At 42.6% G+C, this 24,583-nt stretch overlaps 1 protein-coding gene across 1 annotated transcript in view; it reads right to left on the bottom strand.

Moving 5' to 3' along the window:
- The window catches only part of PLP1 (proteolipid protein 1), an 86,339-nt gene that overhangs the window by 12,482 nt on the left and 49,274 nt on the right, over positions 1 to 24,583 (bottom strand). The window contains exons 3-6 of the mRNA XM_078688397.1: positions 22,576 to 22,840; positions 20,801 to 20,969; positions 16,822 to 16,895; positions 6,219 to 6,284 (exon numbers count right to left, since the gene is read on the bottom strand). Of these exons, the coding sequence (XP_078544523.1) occupies positions 6,219 to 6,284; positions 16,822 to 16,895; positions 20,801 to 20,969; positions 22,576 to 22,840 (574 nt within the window). The remainder of the gene's footprint in view (positions 1 to 6,218; positions 6,285 to 16,821; positions 16,896 to 20,800; positions 20,970 to 22,575; positions 22,841 to 24,583) is intronic.

Consider the following 24,583-nt stretch of genomic DNA (forward strand, 5'->3'; position numbering starts at 1 on the left):
AATCCAACTTTTTCCTAAATAAAATAAATTCAGCAATGAATACTCCCAAAGAGCTTTTCTCTACAGTGGTCAAACTTAGCAATCCTTTACCGGCGAAAAATTCTAATGTGGATGCCTCTTTCTGTAACAATCTCGCTACATTCTTTAAAGACAAGGAAGAGGTTATCTTTAACGTCTTGGCTACTAGCCTAGTCTCTGAGGGGACTTGCACGATTACCAATTCAAATGCAGTGACATCTGATGGTTCCTATTTAAGGATTGATACTAGGGAAGCTACCACTTCGAATGCTGAATTATCAGAGCCACATCAGTCTATGAATATCATTTTTTCTGCCTTCTCTCCCCTTACAATTGGTCAAGTAACAGATTTGTTTATTCGAATCAAACATGGTTGCCTTTTGATCCTTGTCCGCCTAGAGTACTACAGCTAGTCTCTGCCATTGTTCCTGGCTTCCTCATAGTGATTTTTTATCAAATGCTCCTTCTAGGCTATTTCCCCAAAAGATGGAAAATAGCATCAAGCCTCCCTCTTTTAAAAAAGCCGAACTTGGATGCTGATAATCCTAGCAACTATAGCCCACTCTCCCAGCTTCCTTTTCTGGCCAAGATGGTAGAGAAGGACATTAACACCAAGCTTTCTCTATTCATGCAGGAACATAAATTGCTAGATTCTTTTCACTTTGGCTTTAGAAGCCAACACAGCATGTTGACAGCTTTGATTACAGCCTCTGAGTATGTCAGAGCAACCTTAGATAAGGGAGGGATAAGGGATTTCATTTTGTTAAATCTCTCGGCAGTGTTCAATACCATTAACCATGAACTCCTTTCTTCTGTTTGAGATAGGAGTCAGAGGTATCGTCCTTAAGCTCCTTAGTTCCTTTCTCACAGACAGAGTTCAATTCGCGGAATGTAACGGCCATAGGCCAACATCCTTTACTCTACCCTGTGGTGCACCACAAGGATCGGTACTGAGTCCACCTCTACGTTACTCCTCTATCCTCACTGATCAAAGGTTTTTGTTTTTCAGTTGTCTCATACGCTGACGACACCCAGAAGATCTTTACAGAACTGCAGAATGTTTTCACAACTGAATAGTATAGATTGGTAGTTAGATGTCCATTTTTTGGCAATAGCCCATCATTTTGGTCCCCCAATTGGTGGCCTCAGAAAATGGGTGCGCTCCCAACTCCTGTTCATAAAGTGAAAAATGTGGGAGTCCAATTTGATGAAAAGCTTTCCTTTGTGGGACACGCTAATGCCATCACCTCCTCATGTTTATTTATGTTTAAATCACTTAGGAAGGTTTTCCCCTTCATTTCTTCAGACATACGCAAAGCAGTGATTACTGCAGTAATCTTTTCTAAAATATACTATTCCAATGGGGTTGATTTGACTGCTCACAAGAAAGCTTGGACAAGCTCCAAATTGCCCAAAATGCAGCGGCCAAACTGCTTCTAGGGATACCAACACATCAATCCATCTCCAATTCCCCCCCTTACTTCATTGGCTCCCGGTAAAAAAGGGGGTGATGTCCAAGTCTCTGTGCATAGCCTATCTTCCCTTTTTCTTGAATGGTCCAGAATCCATCAGACAGCTCTTTCAACAGTATATTCTTTCCAGAAATCTAAGATCTTCCTCCCAGGCCAATTTGGTTTTACCTAAATTCAAAAGAGCCACTTGGGGAGGTAAGAGCTTTGCCGTGGCTACTGTCAAAATGTGGAACTCGATGCCTCTGAAACTAAAACCCTTAAAAAATCTGTCTATCTTTCGTAAGGTTCTTAAAACCTGGCTATTTAATAATTAGCTCAGCACCGATGTTGTTTCCTCTGCTCTACACATGATGTTTGGTTTTATCTATCACCCTTTCCTACCTACTGGGAGCCAGCGCCTAGACACCTACGGGTAGAAGTGTGCTTTAGAAATCCTAATTCCATTTTATTTCATTTTCAAGATAAAGTTATGTCTCAGTTATGTTCTGGTACTCTTTCTAACTTTTTTCCAGCATGTTGCCCTGAAATTCGAATTAGCATTCATGCTTTTACTGATAAATATATCCTACTTACACTCTTATTTTTTTCTTTTCAGGTCACAATTCTAGAAGATTTGCCAAATCCATAACTTAAAACAGTGCAGCAGACTGTATGCATTGCTGAATCTAATGATGGCACTCTCCCTTAATCTTGTGGTAACAGCAAGAGACAGAAGAATTTTCAAACAAATATGTTTCTTGAACTGTCATTCTTAACATTTTACGTAGTATATGAGGTTCGTACACCTTAATGCTGGTAAACTGAATGGTTACTAAATCAAATAACGGCCAAGAGACAGGAAACAAAGACTAGCAATTATTTTGATTCCCACCTACATGATCGAATTTAGGTCAACAGTTACAACCTGTTAAGCAGACCCTCCAGCTTATCGCGATTTCGCGATTTGCAAAAAAATCGCGAAATCGGCCGATCTGTTGAAATGCCGCGATATTTGGGCAAAAGCCCGCGAAATTTGCCGTTTCCGCCATCTCCCCCGTTTCCGCCTTAAAATCCAGCCCCATGCGCACCCATTTTCCATTCCCCAGGATTTCTTTCGCGGCGGCGAGAGAAGGAGCGAGAGGAGGTCGAGGACGGCGGCCGAGAGAGGGAGAAGACCACGGCGGCCGAGAGAGGGAGAAGACCACGGCGGCCGAGAGAGGGAGAAGACCACGGCGGCCGAGAGAGGGAGAAGACCAGCAAGAAGCGGCAGCGACACACACACGAAGACTGTTCCTCTTCTCCAGAGACCAGGGAAGTGGACTCGGAGGAGGAGAACAGCCGGCCGGCGAACACAGACAGGAGGTACGTCCGTCCCTGCCAGGATCCCGTTTACAGTGTGATGCACAGCTTACTAAGATGCAGCCCATATAAAGTGCGATGCACTCATCATTTCAATCCGATGGCATCTGACAGTAATGTCCTGAAAAGCATAAGTTCCCATGCTTGTAATCCAAAGAATCTTATTGCTTTCAAGCAGCTGGAAACAATTTGTTGAAACTGAAATGATCATAAAAGTTCTCTAGTCTCTGCCTTCAGTAGTATACATGTTTTCATTACCTTGCCTAGAGGAACCAGGCCTTTATAACAAAGAACCGCATAGATACATAAAATGCCTGCACTTATTTTTTACCTCATAGAATTGCACAGGCTGACATAAACCTAGGGTTTTACAACCCTTGTTATAAATGTCATGTTATTTGAAGCATGCTCCTTTGTGTAGCGCGACAATGTGCTCTGGTGCGAATGTGTGCTAAGATTTTGCAAAAGACAAACATGAGGCGATACGCTTTCAAATCCACACATGTGGAGGAAAAAGGTGAATGCATGCACCATTAACCCGCTATATGGTTAAAGGCTAGGGCTATTTAAAAAGAACTTTTGATGGTTCTTTTAATTCTTACTGCACTCCTGTTTTCAGTAAATGCACAGATGATGTTCTATTTGGTGTGTGACACGTTTTCACTTGGAAGGCAGTGCTCTCACCCTGGCTGTTAGCCTATTCTGTTGCCCAAAGGAGGTGAGGTAGTATACAAGCCCACATTTTAGCAGAGAAGAACGACCTTTAGGAAAAATTGCGGAAATCTAATATCCCTGGTGCCTTTTTGATATGGCAGAGTTTTTTAATGTGAGAAAGCAGAAGGAAAGTTATTTGATGCTTGAACTAGTGTCTCCTTTGTAAATTTGTACTGTTGGTATTTTTAGCGGTGTCCACTGAGCTCTTCGGAACTCAAGTGGGGTGGCACGCTTCTCAATACTAAACATTTGTAAGTGTCTCACTTTTTAGGTCTTAGCTAGAGGCACGTGCTGTGTTTAATCTGTGGGCTCCTCCCTCCCTATCTTTTACCGAACTGCCAAGCCAAGTCATTATAACCAGCAGCACAATACTGGTCTAGATTTGGAGTGCTCAGAAGAACTGAACGTACATGGCCAAGATTAACATGCCTTTTAACAAAAAACAAATGGGCTGAATTGTAAATAAACAAAATGTACATAGCTCCATGTTGTCAAATAACTCAAACAGTAAGATATCTGTGTTTGGTGTTGCAAAAAACCCAAAATAAAATGCCGCTAAATGCCGCTAAATTTCCATTTTTGTGCCGCTAAATTTTCATTTTTGTGCCGCTAAATTTGCCAATCCATGCCGCTATATCCTGGGGGGTCTGGTTAAGACAGGCTGTGAAGCTCAGGTGACTATGTCGTTTTTTGTACTTTGCAATCTGTGGTCTGTAGAGAAATGTTGTTCAAGTTTGCAAGTTTCTAAAGGAGTGGGGTAGCTATGAAGGAAATATGAATTGCAACCACATTTATCTAAAAAAAGTAAAATGTTTGTTCAAGTAAGATAAGATAGTTTACTGTCGATGAAATTACTTTTGCTATTTGGATAACTATAAAACATAATTTATTTTTAAAACATAATGGTGAGGATGAAAGTTGCACTAATAATATTTCTGAGGCAATGGAATTTTACTATGAAATGGTGCATTTAACAATGTGTTCACATTTGTTCAATTATTTTTCTCAAAAACGGTAGAAAAAGTATGGTCATTTACTCCTAACTTTCATCCTTTCTCTTTGTATTTATGAGAGTTATGAGTTGAAATAAATATTAATTTGTATGTAGTGTATTAAAATAATGTTGCACGTGGGAGCTATATGTTTATTCCCTTTAGAAATGCTCAGTATCCGTAAAAGGGAGGATAAACAGTTGTAACATTTACCGTTTGGACTTCACAATTTAGAACCTCATTTGTTGGTCGTTAGTCACCACCTCCACTCACATCGACGGCCAACCAAATCTAGAGACTGCTCTTGAGCGGCAGTCTTTTTCACCCAGAGCAATTGCTGAACCAGTTCAAGGATAATGATGCAGTGAGGGCACAACTGCCATGCAAAAGGAGCACAGCAGACTTGTCTAAATATGTGTTTCTTCATTAGTCCCATGCAAAAACAAAATTAATTTGGAGACTGTGCAGCATGGCTAAAGGAGTTTTTAAAAAGCCTTTGACACTGCTGGCGGTGTTATTTTGTTGATGCATGCATGCGCTTAAAAAAGGATACGCCATTTTTTTTTCTTTGTAGTTACTGATCCAAGTTAGCACAACAAGTAAAAAGAATAAAACAGTGTGAAAGTTGGGCGGGACTGAGAACCGAAACCGGCCCTGGCAAACAGCTCAGCCGCCTCCCCCACCCCCGGAGGGAGGGGGGTTGCAGCCGTGCTGTTTGCGAGGGCCGGTTTCAGACGATTTTGTTACAGCGGGCCAATATTGATGACTCCCGGTAACAAAAACGGCCCTCTGAGACTCAAAACTGGTCCCCACACTGGGGGCCCACTGGGAAAATGCCCGGGGCCCACTATGGCCAGTCCGGCCCTGTGTGAAATAATTTTTTCGTAAAACGAATGGAGGTGAAGCAACACAGGAGGCGGGGCAGAAGCTACAGTGGCATACACAAGAAGAGGGCCGGGGGAAGGAAGCGTCACAGGGGCAAGTGGGGGGGGGGCAAAGCAAATTGGGGACATGGGTGGAGGAAGCAACACTGAGGGTGCAGGCGGGGGAAGCAGACAAAACAGAGAGTAAAGTGGAAGACTGGGAAGAGAGAATGGGTGAAAGAAAGCAGCGCTGAGTGGGTGTGGGAGAAGCACACACATGAGAAAGTAATGGGGGATGTACATGAGGGTGAGTGCAATATGGAGGGGCGGGGGAATCACATGGGCGACAGAGAGCGACACAAAGTGCAGAGGGAGAGAAGGTCATGAGGGAGATAGCTGGAAAACACATGCACTCCCACAGAGTGCTCAATCCAAAAGAAGAAAAAAGTAGTGCTTGAATAGCAAGCAGTGGAAGCATAGAAGCGAGCCAGTCAAAGGAGATCGCAAAGAGGCCAGGCACTATGGAAGGGACCAAGACAAGTTTGGTAAGCTTGGGCACAAATAAGAAGTGACTAGAAAGCCAACTGGTGGTAAGCAATGGGCAGACTCCAAGCCTTTCTATGTTCTTGGTAAGCCCTCAATGTGTCTCGTATCAGAGGGGGCATGCGCTGTCCAGTAGACAAGATCCGGAAAATAGTGCTTTATACCTCCCTTCCCCCCACAAACACATGCACTGCTGACATTTCTTATCAGGAAATCATCGTTTTAACACACACTGTATACATAATGCAGTATGGAAAAATACCATTACATTTACTTACCAGAGCAATTAGAGTGGCTGCAGCACCAAAAAAGGCAGCAATAAACAGGTGGAAGGTCATCTGGAACTACGAATTAATAGAAAAGACGCACATTATACCAGGTGTTCTTTGCATGCGTTCACTAACATGTATTATTGAAAAAAACAAAAAATGACTATATTTAATCAATTTTCTAGACCAACCATATAAATGTAAAGTATGGGTTGCACAAATGACATTCTTGCAGTGCTTTTGGTGAACTGCACCATTTTGAGCATGTCCAGTGTCCTTCGGTATTACAGGTTTCGCTGCTTGACCGTTTTAAAAGGGTGCTAGACAATGCTTAATTTAAGCCGGATGCTCCAGTTGACACCCACCAACACTCATTGTTGGGGGCCTCGCATATTTTTCCTAATCTGACTTTGACCCAGAGTGACCCACCATAAAAAAAGAAAACCACAAAAGACAAAAGAAAGAGGAAGAGAAAAAAATGAGAACTGTGTCAAAGTGAGAAAGAAGGGATGAAAACGGGAAGTGGATAATAGAGGCAAGAAGGGCTATAAAAGAGTAGACAGCCTTCCTATTTAGCAACCCCGACATTCAGCACCACTGGTGGTGGGCTTATGAAATAAACGTTGGGCTCTGGCACTTATACTTTTGCAAATTAAGCACCGGTGCTAGAAAATGACTTTCATAGCAGTACAAACTCCTCGCCAAATAGCAAAGTCTTTCAAACTTCTTCTGAAGTCTTCGGCCCTCATTGCTAGTGGCACAGTTAATTACAATATATCCAATTAATATATTTTTTATAAATATAAATAGGTCAAACCTGTCGATATTTATAAGGGGAAGAATGTCAGGTATTTGCCACGACCTGCATATTTTGATGCAGTAAGCTTTAAAATCTACATGTTATTCCCCCAAAACTGGTAAATAGATGGTAATTATCATGCCCCAAAAAATCTGACTCAGCAGCCTCCGTTTTTTTAAGGTGTGATAAACATAACACTAATTACCTGGCCACTCGTAGAGAGGGTCCTAGACGGAATGTATTGTTACTCTGTTGTATCCAAAGCCCGAACAGGCATTCTTTACACACAGCAGTGGTCTGCACAGGTAAGAGCAGTGTGGCCGGCTTGTGGGGAGGGGAGGGGGGTAAAGAGGTCTTTAGGAAATGTCTTCTTGTGTGACACATTGTCCTAAAATATGAAAGTGACGCTCTGGGTTAGAGATCTGGTTCTCCACGGAATACCGGCATGTAGGCGACAAGTTACTCTGTTGTGCTGCATTCTAATGACACGGTTAAGAAAGGGTGTTATTCTTAAGAGTTGGTCTTCATAAAAACAACAAGGACAGTTTAAAGACAGCGCTCCCCATTTGACGAAAAAGGTGGTGGGCAGGCGTTTTCAAGGGCAGTTTTCATCCTAGCCCAGAAGAAGCAAATCGATACTTTGCATCGCAGTGAGCTTTGCATTAAAAAGTCCCCTTTGTCACCCAGTAAGATGTTTTAACTTACAAACATCGGTTCAGGTGCAGCAGCGGTCCATGCAGGTAAAAGTGGTGAAGCAGTGGGGCAGGGTGGGGGGGTTTCAACAGACAACGACAAGGGAAAACAAATATTTATTTAGTTTTCCCTCGTGGACATCTGTCGAATCCCCCCACCCTCCCCGCAACCCGGCTCCTCTACTCTTACCTGCAAGGGCTGCTGCTGCTCATACATCCTGTTTTTAGAGTTCCTAGACTAAGTTGTACTACCCTATGCAGACTATAGATTTTTAACTAATCCTAATGGTTCATGGATGACCTATAGTGATCTAAGTGCAATCAGTAGGTTTATGTTATGGTCCTTTGCACAATAGCAATGTTTGCAAGTTTGTCTTAGTATAGATTTTTTCAGAATGATTTTCATCTGACTAAAAAGCCCAATATTGCAATAGCTCCCTTTTTTTAACCCTCTTCCACCTGTTAAGCCTTCATAACGATTTGGCTGGATTCATAACTAGGGGATATCAGGCCCAGGACTAACATTTTTGGCTTGTTTCTCCTTATCAAAACCTGGTGGTTGTGAGACAGTGTTAGTGCATACTGAAAATTTAGCCTGTTATAAATACAGCCTGAATTTCACTGTAAAACGCATTGGTAAGGAGGGTTTACTTCCTCTTGATGAGTGTTGCATGATTACTATCTGCAGACAGGCCAGCGTCTGGGGGTGAAAGTCCTAAAGTTCAAGTGACATGCTGGCTCAAGAGTCCTTCCACTTGTTTGCTGCCCTGCTTGACTGATCCAGCAAATGCCTTTGCCCTGCCCTCCCCAATCTAGTCCCCTGCTCTGCCACAGTGTGCCAAAGCAAGTTTACAGAAAGGGTCATAGTATTCATTTCAGTGTGACCTAACACTCCTCCACAGTGTACCACTCTCAAACTAATGGTTTGGTGGAGCAGTTCAACAAGACGCTCAGAGCATGATGAAAAATGTACCAGAGAACCTGAGGAGCAAGTGGAATCTTCTCCTGTCATGTCTTTTGAACGCCTACAAAGAAATTCCACAGAAAGGAGTTTGGTTTAGTCCCTTTGAATTTCTGCGTGGGCACCTGGTGCAGGGTTCACTCACTTTAGTGAGTGAAGGGTGGAAAGAAACCACATATTTTCCACAAAAGGATCTGTTTGACTCTATGATAGGCCTCAGGGAGCTAAACGCACAATATGTGAGTCAGGCAAAGGAAAGCCTTCAGGCAGGCCAAGCACTTATGGAGGACTAATATGATCAGAAAGCCATACTGGTTGGGTAGCAAGAAGATCAGGAGATGTTGGTGCTGAAACTTATTTGTCCCAGGGCTTTGGGGGACAAATGAGGTGGCCCGTACAAGGTGGTTCAGAAGATTTCTAAGGTTAACTACTTAGTGGGCACACGGGCCATAAAGGAACCAAGGAAGGTGTTCCTCGTGAACCGGTTGAAGCCTTAAGTTTACGGACAAAATATACAGTGAATGTCATGGCTAAATGGCAGAGAATGTTGAGCAAAATATTGAGTCTCTTCCTGCCCTGCTGCATGAGGATATGATGGATGACTCTGTGGAAGGGGGTTAGTTTGTCCCTGAGTTAACGCCTGGGCAGCAGAGAAAGTACAGAAACGGCCCTGAGATGATGTTTAGCCTCCTCTTGCTGACTTCAGGGCTGACATCAGTCTTTGTACCAAACATAGAGATAGGTGACAGTCTGCCAGTGAATTGTAGAAGGTACAGAAAATCTGACCGGGTTCAAGGATGCATTGAGGTGGAAGTTGCCAAACTGTTGGACCTGGGGGTCGTTGAGAGATCCCATTGTCCTTGGTCTAGTCCTGTGGTACTGCTACCAAAGCAGGGGTCTATTGAATTGTGGTTCTGTGTGGACTACCAAGACCTAAATGAGCTAATCGAGATTGATGCCCATTCAATCCCAAGAGTGGAGGAGGTCATTGGTTGGTTAGGTACTGAAAAGTACTTGAGCATCTTTGATTTGATCAGTAGAGAGTGGCAGTTTGCCTTAGAACCAAAAGCCTAAAACAAAACTGCACCAGAGGGGTTATATAACTTCAAGGTAATGTCCTTTGGGTTGAAGCATGTTCTTCCCACTTTTCAGCCCCTGGTGAACCAAGTTCTTGCAGGGCCTGAGGAGTTCCGTGTGGCCTACCTGGATGACATTTCTTTGTTTAGCAGTTCATGGCAGGACAACCTGTGGCCCCTAGGACAGATGTTGACTATGATACAGGTGCCGAAATGTACCATCATGGCAACCGACTGTCAGGTTGGGCAGCCTATGTAGTCTACCTGGGGCGTGAGACGGCTAACAGGCTGATTCACTCATTAAATGCCAAGATACAATCTGTGATGAAGTGGGAGGTGCCTACTACCCAGTCTGGTATAAGGGCCTTTGTAGGACTCACAGGGTAATGCAGGAACATTGTGGCTAACTAAGTATAGATGTCTCATTGGCTGCATTGGCCTTCAAGAAACAGTCCAGAAAATTATTGTGGAATGAGGAGTGTCAAAGGACATTTGCAGAGCTGAAAAAGAGAAATACATTGCACAATCCACCAGTACTGAGAGCACCTGACTACAGTCAGCCTCTTATTGTCCTGAAAGATGCCTCTGATAAGGTATTTGGAATTGTGTACAGCTCAACTGGATGACAAAGCCAGAGAGTGTCTGGTGGTCTTTATTAGTAGGATCCACTACATAGAGAAAGGGGTAAACAGACATAATATTGACTACAAAATATCGAATGGACATATTATCGAGTCCAAAATATAGGCTGGACAAAATATCGAATGGACAGAATATAGACATCAAAAATATCGTTTTGAAGGTAAGTAATGTAATATCAAATGTTAAAAATATAGAAAGTTAAAATATCGAAGTATATAATATAGTTTATTAAAATTATCCAATTTTTATTAATATCGAATTTTTTATAGTGTTTGTTATGTTATAATATGTGTGGAAAGTGTGTATTTATGTTATAATTAATTATAATTAATGAATTTTGTTTTTTTATTTTTTGCGTAATTTAATTCTGTAGCGGGTTGTGGGTTTATAGGGGAATAGGGTGGGAAGTAATTTAATTATAATTAATTAAATATGTAAATTTATATATTGGTATTCATTTTTAATTAATTGTTAATTAATTTATATTTGGTACTTAATTCAATTTTAATTGGCAATTAATTTTAATTAATTGATTAATTGCTAAATATGTTAATTTTACTAATTTATTTTCTGTGGCGGGTTGGCGGTTTATAGGGGAATTGGGTGGGAAGTAATTTATTTATAATTAATGAAATATGTAAAAATATTTATTGGTATTTTTTTAGAATTAATTGTTAATTAATTTTTTATGGGTAATCAATTACATTTTATTTGCCAATGAATTTTATTTAATTGATTAATTGCTAATTATGTTAACTTTACAAAATTATTTTCTGTAGCGGGTTGTGAGTTTATAGGGAAATAGGGTGTGAAGTAATTTATTCATAATTAATTAAATAATTCAATTTATTTATTTGTATTTAATTTGAATTAATTGTTAATTAATTTTTAATTGTTAATTAATTAATTGTTAATTTGTAATTAATTTGAATAGGTAACTGATAGTAAAAATTATTTGTAATTTTTCATTTTAATTGATTAATTATTATATTATATTAAATTGGTAATTACTTGTAATTAATTTTTTATAGATATTAATTTATATATTTTTAAATAATATAAGAAGTATTTACTTTCCCTACTGTTGCACTCTCTGGAGTGCGAATAGTAATTTTTACCCCTACGCTATCCAACGCTTTCCCTACTGTTGCACTCTTTGGAGTGGGAATAGTAATTTTAACCCCTACGCTATCCAATGCTTTCCCTACTGTTGTACTCTTTGGAGTGGGAATAGTAATTTTAACCCCTACCCTATCCAACGCTTTCCCTACTGTTGCACTCACTGGAGTGGGAATAGTAATTTTTACCCCTATGCTATCCAACGCTTTCCCTACTGTTGCACCCACTGGAGTGGGAATAGTAATTTTTACCTCTACGCTATCCAACGCTTTCCCTACTGTTGCACTCACTGCAGTGGGAATAGTAATTTTTACCCCTACGCTATCCAACGCTTTCCCTACTGTTGCACCCACTGGAGTGGGAATAGTCATTTTTACCTCTACGCTATCCAACGCTTTCTCTACTGTTGCACTCTTTGGAGTGGGAATAGTCATTTTTACCCCTATGCTATCCAACGCTTTCCCTACTGTTGCATTCACTGGAGTGGGAATAGTAATTTTTACCCCTACGCTATCCAACGCTTTCCCTACTGTTGCACTCTTTGGAGTGGGAATAGTAATTTTTACCTCTACGCTATCCAACGCTTTCCCTACTGTTGCACTCTTTGGAGTGGGAATAGTAATTTTAACCCCTACCCTATCATAAGCCATTGAAGTGGCTAATTGCTATTAAGGGAAAGTGGAAGGAAATCCCACTTTTGTATGGTCACCCCCCAAGTCTTTGGAATGATACTGTTGGTTTTCCGACTTTGAGAGTGCACTGAGGCTTGCTAACCTCTGTGCCAGTGCCCTGACCATCAAACAGTTATGTTGAATTGGCTTATACCCAATTGGCAAACGCTTACTTACCTATAAGTCCATAGTATATGGTACTCTGGGCAAGTAAATTAGAAGGTCACCCCAAGGAGTACAGCACTGGTTTTACCACCCTTTATGTGACGCAGGTCAAATGTGTCTCCCAGTCCGCCACTGCAGATTGGAAGAGCAATTTTAAAGTGCTAGCCCGACTTTGTAGTTTTAAGCAATTACAAAGCCATGCTTCCCCTTGCAATGTGACTATGTCACCCTTATGTTTGGCCTTCTACCAAGCCCTCAGGCAAGGTGCAGCATATTTCACTGGCAGAACATGTACTTTATATGTTCTGGCAGGGCAAATGACAAACTGTTGCTTTTACTGTGGAATGACTGGGTCACACCATTAGGGAATACCACTGATCCCACAGTAGTGCTAATTCTTGAACGGTCCGACCAAACTTGATATCCAAGGTATCAAACAACTTGTACATCGAACCCAACTTGCTGCTCAAGTCTGAAATAATATAGCTGGGTTTAGTGTTCAAATTTTACAAAGTTGCCATTTTGTTGCCTTTAGTCTCCTGTGCCCTTACCGGTTTCACATGGGGTTTGCCTCCGAGACAGCTTTCTGCCCTCCTAGTGAGACTCAAACAACTCCCAGGAAAGAAGGCAATAGCAGCCTGCTAAGGAGAGAGGCGATACCTCTCTTTGACAAGATGCCACACAGGTGTTGGCCTAAAAGGCGAGCTTCGAAGGGGAAGCCACCTTTGCAAAGCCAATGGGAAACACTTGGGAGAGGGGTTACCCTATTGTTTAGGTAGGCAGGCTACCACTCAGACATGAGAGAGGAAATCAGTTGCCAAACCAGTTTTCCAGGAGTGTGTAGCCCCCTTGGTAGCCACACTTCCGGATTGGGTTACGGAACTCTGGATGCTGAGAGAGGGGCTCCGTCATGTTGAAAGGGAGTAGAGTGGTGCATCCTGGGATAGCCAGATGCCACACTGAAGAGGAAGTGTTCATCAGGAGGGAGAGAACCGGGTAGCCCGTTGGCCACCAACCACATTCTAACCCAAGGGCATTTTTTGAGCATAAATAGCATTCCCCTGGCACCCAGAATCAGTTCTTGACTGGACTGAAGAAGGACCAAAGAAGGGCTGCCCTGCTGCACCAAGGACTGATGAAGAGAGGGTGCACCAACATGGACTGCACCTGCTCAACCTGGTGGCTAACAAAGGGGAAAGGTCAGTGTCTACTGTGTCCTGTTTGAGGAAACGTTGTCTACTGAGCCCAGCTGAAGCAAGAGACTCCAAGGGTTAGTTGGTTGACCTCCTGTTTGCATCACAGGGTCACAACAGCTTAAAAAGCCTGCTGGGGCAGGTTGGCAGCCAAGATCTTCACATTGCTTCCAACCGCAGCTGTGCAGCACTAGCGAGGAGGACTGGGCACTCAAAGTTGCACCCAAGTCTGTTGGACATGGGGGAGCCATTAAAATGCGGCATGGATGCCCAGAAGACAAGTTATCACCCAGGGAAGGATTAGACTGCGACAGCAATACTGGGTGACTGGTAGCCCAGTGGCAACTGGATTTCTACCAGGATCGAGAGGACTTCAAAGGATGTCAACCGTGTGGTTGGAGCCACCTCACCCCATCAGTGAACCGAGTAGTAGTCGCAGGAGGACCCCCACTGACTGCATAGCATCCACAGAATCCTTGAGCATCTTTAGCACCATGTGTCCCTTGCATCAGGACAACTTCCAAAGGAACCTATTGCAAGGGGATAAAATACCTGGAACTGACTGAAGACAGTTTCTAACCCTGAGTTCTCTGTTTCTGATGACCATACTGGTCCCCCCTCCCTGCCCGAGTTGGCCACTCAAAGTAATTCTTACCAACGGCAATACAACTAACCAACGTTTTTGCAAAAAAAGTTTCTAAGTGTCAAATTTGTTGAATTTTCCAGTGTTTGTACGTGGTTGGCAGTGGGGGTCCTCCTGCGACTACTACTCGGTGAGTAAAAATTGCATATTTGCTGTGCCTTGTAAAATCTGTATACACAGCCGGATTGAGTCATGGGAACACAGATGGACTTTATTGTCGGTTTTACTGATCCAATGAGCAAACCTCTCTAGTTTAGGAGTTGGTTCAGGGTAATATGATCTAGAAGGAACACCTGTTGAGACGGAAAAAGCCCCTGCATGATGATGGATGTGCACCCCTGCTTTGAGTGCCCCAGCTGCATGGAAATCTGGAACCCTGTTAACAGATTGTGATCATAAAGGAAAGGAAAGAGGATCATGTGTGTGCACCATGACTTAGCCCTGTCTCATTGAAATGTGTCTCATTAGCCCGGGAGGGGTGTGCCAAGCGTTAACCCCAAAGTGGTAGGGGGCTACTGCCTCACCAGGGGTTAAGTGGCATGTGCGTGGTGATATATTATGTCTTTAGGGCTCACTCATGTAAAGTTCTGACATGGTGATTGTGTATATCTCAGTACTTACGTGTGCATGCTGGCATGCATGTGTATCTGTACACGTCCATTTTACAGACATGAGACCTGGAGGGCAAGTAGAGGTAAGGATTGCAAAGCCCAGACAGGATATATGGATTGCTCATATCCCTGAAGGGTGGGTGGGAACACACACCCTCAGGGATGGGAAGCAGAGCATCCTTGGTAAACATCAAGAGTTTCCTTGATTCTAAGAAGAGTTACTGGTCAGTGGGGCCTTAGGTCATATCCGTCTGGATCTGGTAAGATTGGCACTGTAAGACCAACGAATCATGAAAATGGGGAAGGCTTAGGCCTTTGAACCTTAATGAGGCATATATATCCATGAAGGTTGGCAGTCAGGTGTTATCCTCAGTCACTCCCTTGGCCTGTGTTGGGTCATCCAAAACTGGAGTCACTTCTGTGGTGGTAGACTGTCCCTTTGACAGAGCAGAAAGGACTTGAAACACAACAGGAATATCAAAAGACCAGCCACTAAATCGCATCCATGTCTGGATTTGGACTATAAAAGTAGGAGCATGAGTCCCACAAGTTGTTCAGCAGAACTGTTCTACAGCTGGATTAAACTGTGAAGAAAAATGCACTGAGACTTCCTGTTGCTGGAACCAAGACTAGGGATCAAGGTCAGCTAGTCTTCCTGCTGAGTGATGGGCCATCACCCAGGAATTCACAACCACTTGCCCTGAGCCTGGAGCACCAGTTGTCAGCCTGCCTGCCACAACCAGAGGATTATGTGGGCAGAAGGAGAGATCCTGGAGGGAACAAGGCCCAGCAGGGGTCCTCCAGAGTGGATCCCGGTAAGCAAATTGTGAGACGCTGAGTCCAGTTAGTGCCATTGCAAGAGTGCAGGCATTTCCCCCACTCATGTGGGAATTAGGGGTTCTGCCCTTGTGAGAACTGAGATTGGTACCACTGTGTGCCGGGAGTGGGCCACTGTAAAGCTCGGGTTGGTGTCTGTGTGTGACATGATGGCGGCGACCCCGATGTGCAAGAAGGGGATCACTGCAAAGCTAAGGCTAGTGCCCAAGTTCATGCTCACGTAAGACCCATGTGTCAGGAAAGGTGCCACCATGAAGGTAAGGCCATCACCCGGGTCTAAGTCAAAGTCAGTGCCCTCATGTGCCAGGAGGTTGGGGGGCAGTTTGAAATCAGGTCCATCACCCATCATTGTTGTGCCAAGTATGCTGTGAAGAACACTTACTGACTGCTGCAGCAGTTGAGAGCAGATACCCAACACTGATGCAGGCTGTTGGAAGACTGAGGAGGCTCAACGCATTATAAGGGAAAGACCACAAAAGGTTGTGGGCCCTGAGCAGTGGGAGACCAGAGCCTGCAATGCAGCAACCCAGTTCTCTTGTGTTTGCTCGCTGCCATCGGGCTAGGTAAGACTGTTACTGGTCCTGCTGGGGAATTACACGAACTTAGCACCTAGCGTTGCAAGCCTTGATTCTCAAGGCCAAACTAACACCTGTGTTGCATGTGTTTTAGTGGGGGCCACATTTGGGAGTTGCCTCTATTATCGAATGGGGAATTACCAACCCCACTAGAAAGAAAAGAGAGACTCAGGGATTCAGCCAAGGATGACACTAGCACGTCGACTTTAAGAAACTGTGGTCATTATGTCATGGATTGTTTCTCTGTTTTGTGTGTTTACATTGAAATACTCTATTTCCATAAACGCAAGTATCTGACTGAGCAACCAGCTTATTGCTGTTACTGTTTGTACTTTAAGTCTTGCCCTTGTGTATTCCTTACACTTACCTCCCCATCAAACAGCCTTGGGCTGCTTCACCTGCGCTCCCACTGACAGTCAAGTGCTGAAAGGGGTAGCTCGTGGCCCAGTTACTTGGGACAGAAGAATTCAAAGGCCACAAACCCCACGATTGGGCACAGTACCCCTGCTTGCCCCGTGGCCCTCTGAAAGTAACTAATACAAGTGTTTAACAAAATTAAGGAACATCTTGTTTTTCATAAACATTTGATATTACAGCTCTGTTTGTTCTGTTGTAGTTTTCTACTTACCTCACTTGTCTTACAGATGGTTAGAAGACTTGACCCACAGACTTTCCCTGGAAAAGAGTTCCATGGGAGGACCCCTGTAAAATAGAAAATAATACTTACACATGAGTAGAGTGAAAAGAAATATTCAAGGCCATTGCCCTACTTCTACTACACACATATCAAGACATTATTTAAGATCGCTACAGTCAGTTTTCAAAATGTCTCATATCTTATAAATAACTCAGTAGTGTTGTGTCTCTTTTTAAGTCACTCAGTTCAGCTTGCTCTGTCTCAATGGCGAAAAAATGGGACCCTTCTTGGGCTTGTTCGATCCTGTCACTTACATTTTATAAAGCATGTTGGAAGGTGGATTAATAGTAGGGGTAATTATGCCCCTACCACTAGTAATAAGGCCACCAATGCAATACAAGGTCCAGAGAAGCGCAACCCTTGGTAGCTGGCAATGAGAATGCAGGCTTGATTTAGGTAACAGGTATATGAAGCATTTAAAAATATCAATTCATTAAATAAGTCAGACACAACACGCACAAAAATCCACAAATCCACCAAAACAACAAAAATCCAATATAGGGATCCAGAGCTACAAATGTTTCAAGAAAAAAACCCTTTCTATTGCTTAAAAACATGTAGCGCTAACTTGGGATATCTCATCGTGCTTGACTAGGACAAATTCAAAGATTGAGGCCGACCACTATGGAGCCCTTGTTGGATACACTAAGCAGGGGGCCTTGGTCAGATCAGCCTCAACTTAGGCAACAGGTGTGTCAAGCATTTAAAAACACCAATGCATTAAGCAAGACACAGCACACAATAAAGTCCACAACCTATTGATGAAAATAGGAAATATTTTTATGATTAAATTACACCAAAATGGCAAAAATCCAAAATAGGGAACTGTAGATATGAATTTGTAAAGAATAAACACTGTCTAGAGCTTGAAAACATACAGCCCCAACTTGGGACATCTGGTTGCGCTTGACCGGGACAAAGTCAAAGTTTGAGGCCAACCGCGAAAGAGCCCTGGTCGGATATACTAAGTGAGAAGCCTCGGTCAAAAATGTTACCTTTGCACTTATGAACTTTTGCAGAGGATTTTCTCTTGACGTCGATTGGGATTCTCCAGCACGCCGGATTCAAAACGGTTTTGTCGGCTTGGTTCAGTAGGAGCCTCTGGTCGACTCCTAGAAGTCTTCAGCTCCAGAGATTTCAGCAGGACAAACCTGAAATCCAGGGCGAGTCGCGGTGCGAGATAGTCAAGCTTGACTTTTGATGTTGGGTCAGTCACCTTATGGAGCTCTTTCCAAAAATTCCTCCAAACTTTTGGAGCTTTTTCCTGAAGTTCCTCTTGAAGGTTCAAAGTGTCCACAACACAAATCCAGGGGTTCCAGAGCCTCGGAGTTGCTCCTCAGAAGGTGGGACTATAGTTCCCACAATCCACCCGTCTAAATCATTCAGGGTCCACTGGAAACACTTCAGGCTGGGGACTTTTTGGGGAAGATGGTGCAGAGAAGCTCTGTTAACCTGTTGCTTTCAGGGAGTCCATAATCCTTTTTTAAGCAAGGCAAAGTCCTTAGGGTTGTAGTTTCCAGTGTGCAGCAGGATCAGTCCTTCAGCGTGCAATCCTGTGGGGTTCAGACCAGGGTTCCAGCAGGACAGTCTTTCTTCTCTTTGCACCTTCAGGCCGCGGATCTGACTTGCTATGCAGCTTTCACATATTTATCTAATATTCTGAGATGACAAGCAGGGGGAACCCCTTACTAATGGGGTACAGCTTGCCACCCAAAAGCATGACCGCTTCCTTCAAAGTGTGGCATATTCTCGTCCCACAAAGCAATGCACATTAAAATTCAACTTGGAGAATTCTTCTGCTTGGAAGTAAGACCTGGCTTATCAAACCCACTGGTGTGGTTCATTTCCTTTAACCCTCCCCCTCCAGTCCTCCTGCAAATTTAATTCCCAGGGCTGTAATGTGGCTGGGGGTACAGGAAGAGGGGGTAGGCCTGGCCAGCATTCCTTACTGTCCTGCTCTCTTAGAAGCCCAGTTTTATTTGCCCAGCCCCTGTCCTTGCCTATTCTCTGCAGCTGCAGAGCTTCCTCCATCGGATAACCTATGTCTCTGTGCAGGCCACTCACCACCTCATCAAAGCAGTTTGGCTACGCTTGTTAAGGGCTGGCCAATCAGGATAGGCTGCTAGAAGGATGAATGGTGGCTCACATAAAAGAAAGTTCTATAACTTATTTTCTGTATTAGTTATGTCAGATTTAACAGTGGAAAGTGGTTGGATTTATCATTACCAATCTTCCAAGCCCTTGAAATATTACCTTAGCCTGCTGCAGTCAATAGTTACACTGTATTATAGTATTCCCATGTAAGCCTATGAAGCTAAAAGTGCAACAATGGGCAAAAACGAAATTGGCACTTTTTCCCTCAGCAGGTCATATAAAACAGCTTTTAAAATGTCTCTGCTTATTTTTATGTGACACCCTACCCTAGGGGCACACAGAGGAGACCTTAGGGGTGACATATATGTAAACATATGGTAGTTTAATACTTTAGAAGTACCTTTAAATCCAAAGTCGAATGTGCATGTAATATCAATTTAAAAGCAGTTTGCAAAGCAGGTCTGATTTTTAAAATGGCAGCAGGCAACACAGCGGTGCTCACTTAAGTTTCTCAAAGCTGCTGGGCCTCTAAACCTACCTGGTCTACCGTATACTAGGGACTTACAGGTAGGTTGTCAGTGCCAACTATAATTACCATATACCTTTTTAGTCAAAGCACCAGCTCTGGGACTGACCAGCAGAGCCCAGGTCGCAGTCAGTTACCAACAGTATGAGTCACAAAAATGGGGGTGATCAGGGCAAAAAAGATGACTTTCTCTGAAAGACCCATCCTGAGTAACTGCAGTCACCAAGCATGATTTCCATAATGTGTGAAGTCTGTTCTTTGTTAGATAATCCATCTGTTACACACCCCCTCAGAAAAAGTTATGGTTTTCATGCTGACCACCTTAGACTTCTAAAACACTATCCATACAGTACTTCCCAAATTACAAGCCAAAAACTATACGGCCCAACTCCTATTAAGATTGAAATATTTTAACCATATTAATCTTGCTCTCTAAAAGTTTCAATGGTTGTGTGCCAAAGAATGGTAAATCCACACAATATTGTACCCAGCATGCAAGGCATTCCTTAGACATGCCCCTGATTATTTGTGTAAGCTCTTCCAGCCTTACCAACTCTCCAAATCCTTAATCCATCCCTACAATATTTTTCGTGTAACACGGCACATCATATACAAGTGATTGGGGCAATATCTCTCCATGCACCATTATATTTGCTATGCAACAACCTCCCTGAGTCTCTAGTCTTAACTAGAGAATGTTTTCCTGACGTATATGAGTGGCCTATAAAACAACCTCTACTGTATCTGGACGATAATGAGCATGCTATACATCTGACTTTGCATTATGATTGCTTTAGAGCTGCATCCAGCTCAGGCTGATCACATACCTGAAAGTGACATCTCCACCCAGCTACACACTGGATGGTACAGGTCAATGTTAAGTTGATCCAAAGGCTTTTCAGTTGTATAAACTATATTAATCTAGAGGAAAATAGAATCTCTGTCTTAACTCAAGTTAATCTCTAGCACTGGCTTTCACTTGTGTACCAATCTGAGGCAGCTCCCAGCTAAGTTTACCAGAATCACCCAAGCCTCAAGGCACGACCCTGTTTGAAAGGATTCCCCAGCATTTCGAGCTTACTGGTGAAGCCTCCCGAATTTACTGAGGATAACATCCTGAAGTCTAGCACTGAGACATTTTTATGGAAGAGTTTCAATGATAAACTGTGTCATGATCACAAGATAACAGCATTGATTCAACTCTACCCAGCGAGAATTTATGGTACTTGCCAACGATTTATGCATTCTGGAATTGATTAATTGAAAGGCGATTGAAGATTTCATGCTTACCATACATCCTGGCATCAACACAGAGAGAGCTGATACTGGCAGACGTCTTACTGGGGTTCGCAATTGACTGACATGTTATCCAGGTACTGAAATAGATGTAAACAGGAACAGCAGAGCAGGCAACGACCAGGAGCCAGAGGACAGTCACTGCGTAGGTAACGCCGACAAACTGCGAAATGAGGCAGATATGAAAATTCACTCTTATTTAGGACTCAAGCTTGCAGAAGTACCTCCCCTAACTACATGTAATGAGACAGCAGGAAACAGAGTCTTCCCAAGTCATGCATTCATTGTGTTCTCTGTCATGCATAGCATGAAAGAACTGACATTAAATATATCATTACCTTCCAATGGAAGAGGCACACATGTAATAAAATGGAGCAGTCACAGAAGGCAGATTCCAATCTCTCCTCACCCAGATGAAGAGTTCAACCATCCAGCTCCTTCCAAAGGTAAAGCGGGTGCCTCGCCTCACCCGGGGGTGAGGAGGGGTGGGTCAAATCATATCTGTCCTAAGTGATGGTGGAGTCTAAAAAACTGTTTTCAAAGTGAGGTCTATATTGAAAAGTCACATTTTCAGCGCAGTTCTGAAGGCCACAATATCAGTTTTGGTCTCTCTTAGATAACAACAAAAATAATAATAATGACACGTATTTAAGATGTGCTTTTATACAGTGCTTCATACCACACGTCTGCTCTTTGTCAGTGCTTTAAATAGCATGTCCTAATATTATCCAATTGAATGATCTATATATTGTACGATGTCCTATCTGAGAAGCCCATCACCCCCAAGAGGAAACTTTAAACTGTAAGAAGGTGTCTTTATGCTAATCTAAAATAACTAAAATTATGTTAATTTATAATGTACAGGTTTTACTTTTACCTGTGATAAGGAGCATCATTAAAAGATTTAATTAGCATCCTGCCTTACAGGTGGCAAGTGTAAACAATTACAACAGGCTGTTTTGCTGCACCCTTTCTCCAACCCAGATAACATATACAGCAAAAGAAAGATTAGTACTTTACAAAATACAGAAATCCATTTCCAAGACAGGAAGAAACATTAACATTGACATTTCTGTGAAAATAGAAATCCTCTTTTAGATGTCTCTTCTGGTGCAGGAGCTTATTTCACTCTCTTGAGACTCCATAGACAAGAAATAGCAAGACACTGTTCACCCCCATAAAGCGAGTGATCCAAATGTACTCATATATAAGAATCATATTAAAAAATATATCATATCCTCTTCTCACAATCCTTTTGTCATTTCACATATTATAACATGATGAGATTTCCCTGCTGATATATAATGATAACACATAGAGGACTTTGGGTTGCTTGGTTATTTTGGGTGGATTGGTTACTTTGGGTTGAGTGGCAAATCTTGGTTTGATTAGTTCCTTTAAGTTGAGGTATTTTGTTGGGTTGTTGAGCAGTTTTCAGAATGCTTTCGTAAAAGAATGAGAAAACACGGGCTGAAAAATGATCTTGCAGGGTTCTTTGCTTACAGCTAACCACTTTGGTCTGAGCCATGCATGAGGCTGGAAAATGGAAAGCAATTAGACTCTGAATCCAGAAGAAAATGGTTAGAGCAAATGTGGGTCACCCAAGCCTGGTTAAAAGGGTGGCATGAAAGAATAAGACAACTGTGCCATTCATTCCGACTACCACACCCAGCAAATGGATCCATGTCCTACTTGCAAAGCAAGCTGTCACCTCAACATGTACCACAGTTGCATTCACCCAGTGAGGAATAAACCCTGGAAAAGATCACCTTGTCGGGATGTCCTAGCCATTTTCCTAAACACTGACAAAAGCGCTCCAGAGAATGAGAAGGCCGGTGGTGTCTGGAACCCCTCCCCTTCGCCGGGCCCCCTGTTACCGTTGCACTGAGAGCCTGGCCGCAGATAGTGGTCTTAAAGTCTCCGAGTATGTGTTTGACCGCAGTGGTGGTGTAGAAGCCCTCGGCCAGCAGAAGGGCTCCAAACAGGAAGAAGAAAGCAGCTGTTCCGTAGATCACATACTCCAGTGCATTGATCCTGTGGAAGGAGAAGGGAATTGGAAATGTGTTTGTATAGTGTTTAGCTTTGCTAGTCACAGTCACACAGTATTAATGATATAAAACCGGAGTTTGAGAGAACCTGGAGTCCTAAATTACCTGCTTCAGAGAGACTATCAAATGCATGGGTCTGGGACTCAAATCTAATCAAATATGTAAGACAATCTAATAATATGAAAACATCACCCCAATTTCCTTCTCAAAGAGCCCCTGGATTATCAGATACTGCACTGATATGTCTAATCAATACCAGGTATTCTACATGGATAAAAGAACAGGTACAAGGGATTGAAGACCATGCAGACATGCTCCTCGTCTCTGAGAGAGCATGCAGTATTTTGTAACACCGATAGGTCTAACATCCAAGCACCCTTCTTTTAAATGGGCAGTTAGAAAAATGAGGTGAATTTCCATCCACATCTAGGCTGAAGTGCACCTCCTCTTCAGTATTTCATGAGGATGTCACCAGACTACAGACCAGAGCTGACACATAACTTTACCAAACCTTTTCAACAATTATGTGTAGGCAATATTTGAATTTGTTGGCGGTATTGTCAGTTTGATATAAACAGATTTTTATTGGCAGTTTCTTAATTTGTTAGCAGTGAAACCTGGCCATGGTATTTTAATGTAATTTGCAAATGGTTACTTTTGAGCTGCCACTGTATGAAATGCAAAATGTATTACTTGGCGCAAAATGGTTCTAACATCAAGAAATGCACAATTTACATCTAACAAATTAAAATGCAGCCATGAATGTTTATCTCTGACAAATTAAAATGCTGCTAATAGTAGCCTGTTGACATGATCTGGCAATTACTGAGTGATAACGCGCTGTTCTTTGCTGTCGGTTCTGCTACGAAAGGCAAATTTGTAACATGTCACATATAACAAATACAGCTTATAGTCAGGTTACAACAGCACGTGTTTCATCGTATTTATAAATTATATATCATAACTTCTGTTTCGAACAATGCTACTTCTCTTTTTTGGTTTGGTCTTGTCTACTCATCTACTTCCCTTTTCTTACATTCCATTTTTGTTTAGCCCTCTTAATCTTTAGAACTGACCGAACTGTATATCTCAGATTCACCACCTTCCTTCTCTTCTTTTACTCATGCCACCAAGACCCCGATCGGTCTGCTACACCCAGAATTATTCTTCATATGCACTTCCTTCCGCTTCACTCTTCTCTCTCTGAATTAGGTATTAGTCTCCTATCTTTTATATATTTGTTCTTTTTGCTTCCTTCTTTCTTTTTATCTGTAAGTGTCACTTTCTGTTTGTTATAAGACTCTTTTTGCCCATGTTGCTAGTCGTGATGTGCTCTTATAAACTGTTGTGAGACAAAAATAACATGCAGGTAACAGGTAGGTGGGCCAATTAGGCAGGTCTGTGAGTTACTGCACCTGGGCCTGTATTATCAGGAATCATGACAGTGAAGTATATTACAGTTACTACAGTGCCACAGAAGAACCGTAGATATGCAATTTTACGTTTCAATGCAAATGGTGCCTAAATCACAAAGCGCCAAAACCAGGGGAAAGTCACAAGTTCAGTACAAACACAATGGAGTGTGGGCCAGATAAACAGATAAGCTTAGTCTTGTTGAAAAGTTACCTTCTTAAGGCCGGCATGAAGCAGTCTGTTCCCATTAGAGGAGGCCTCAGGCCGCAAGAAGTGAGCTGAGTGTTGCGAATGGTCGTCGCTGTAGCAAGAGGAG

This window comes from Lissotriton helveticus, chromosome 4_1, assembly GCF_964261635.1.
Source record: "Lissotriton helveticus chromosome 4_1, aLisHel1.1, whole genome shotgun sequence".
NCBI lineage: Eukaryota > Metazoa > Chordata > Amphibia > Caudata > Salamandridae > Lissotriton > Lissotriton helveticus.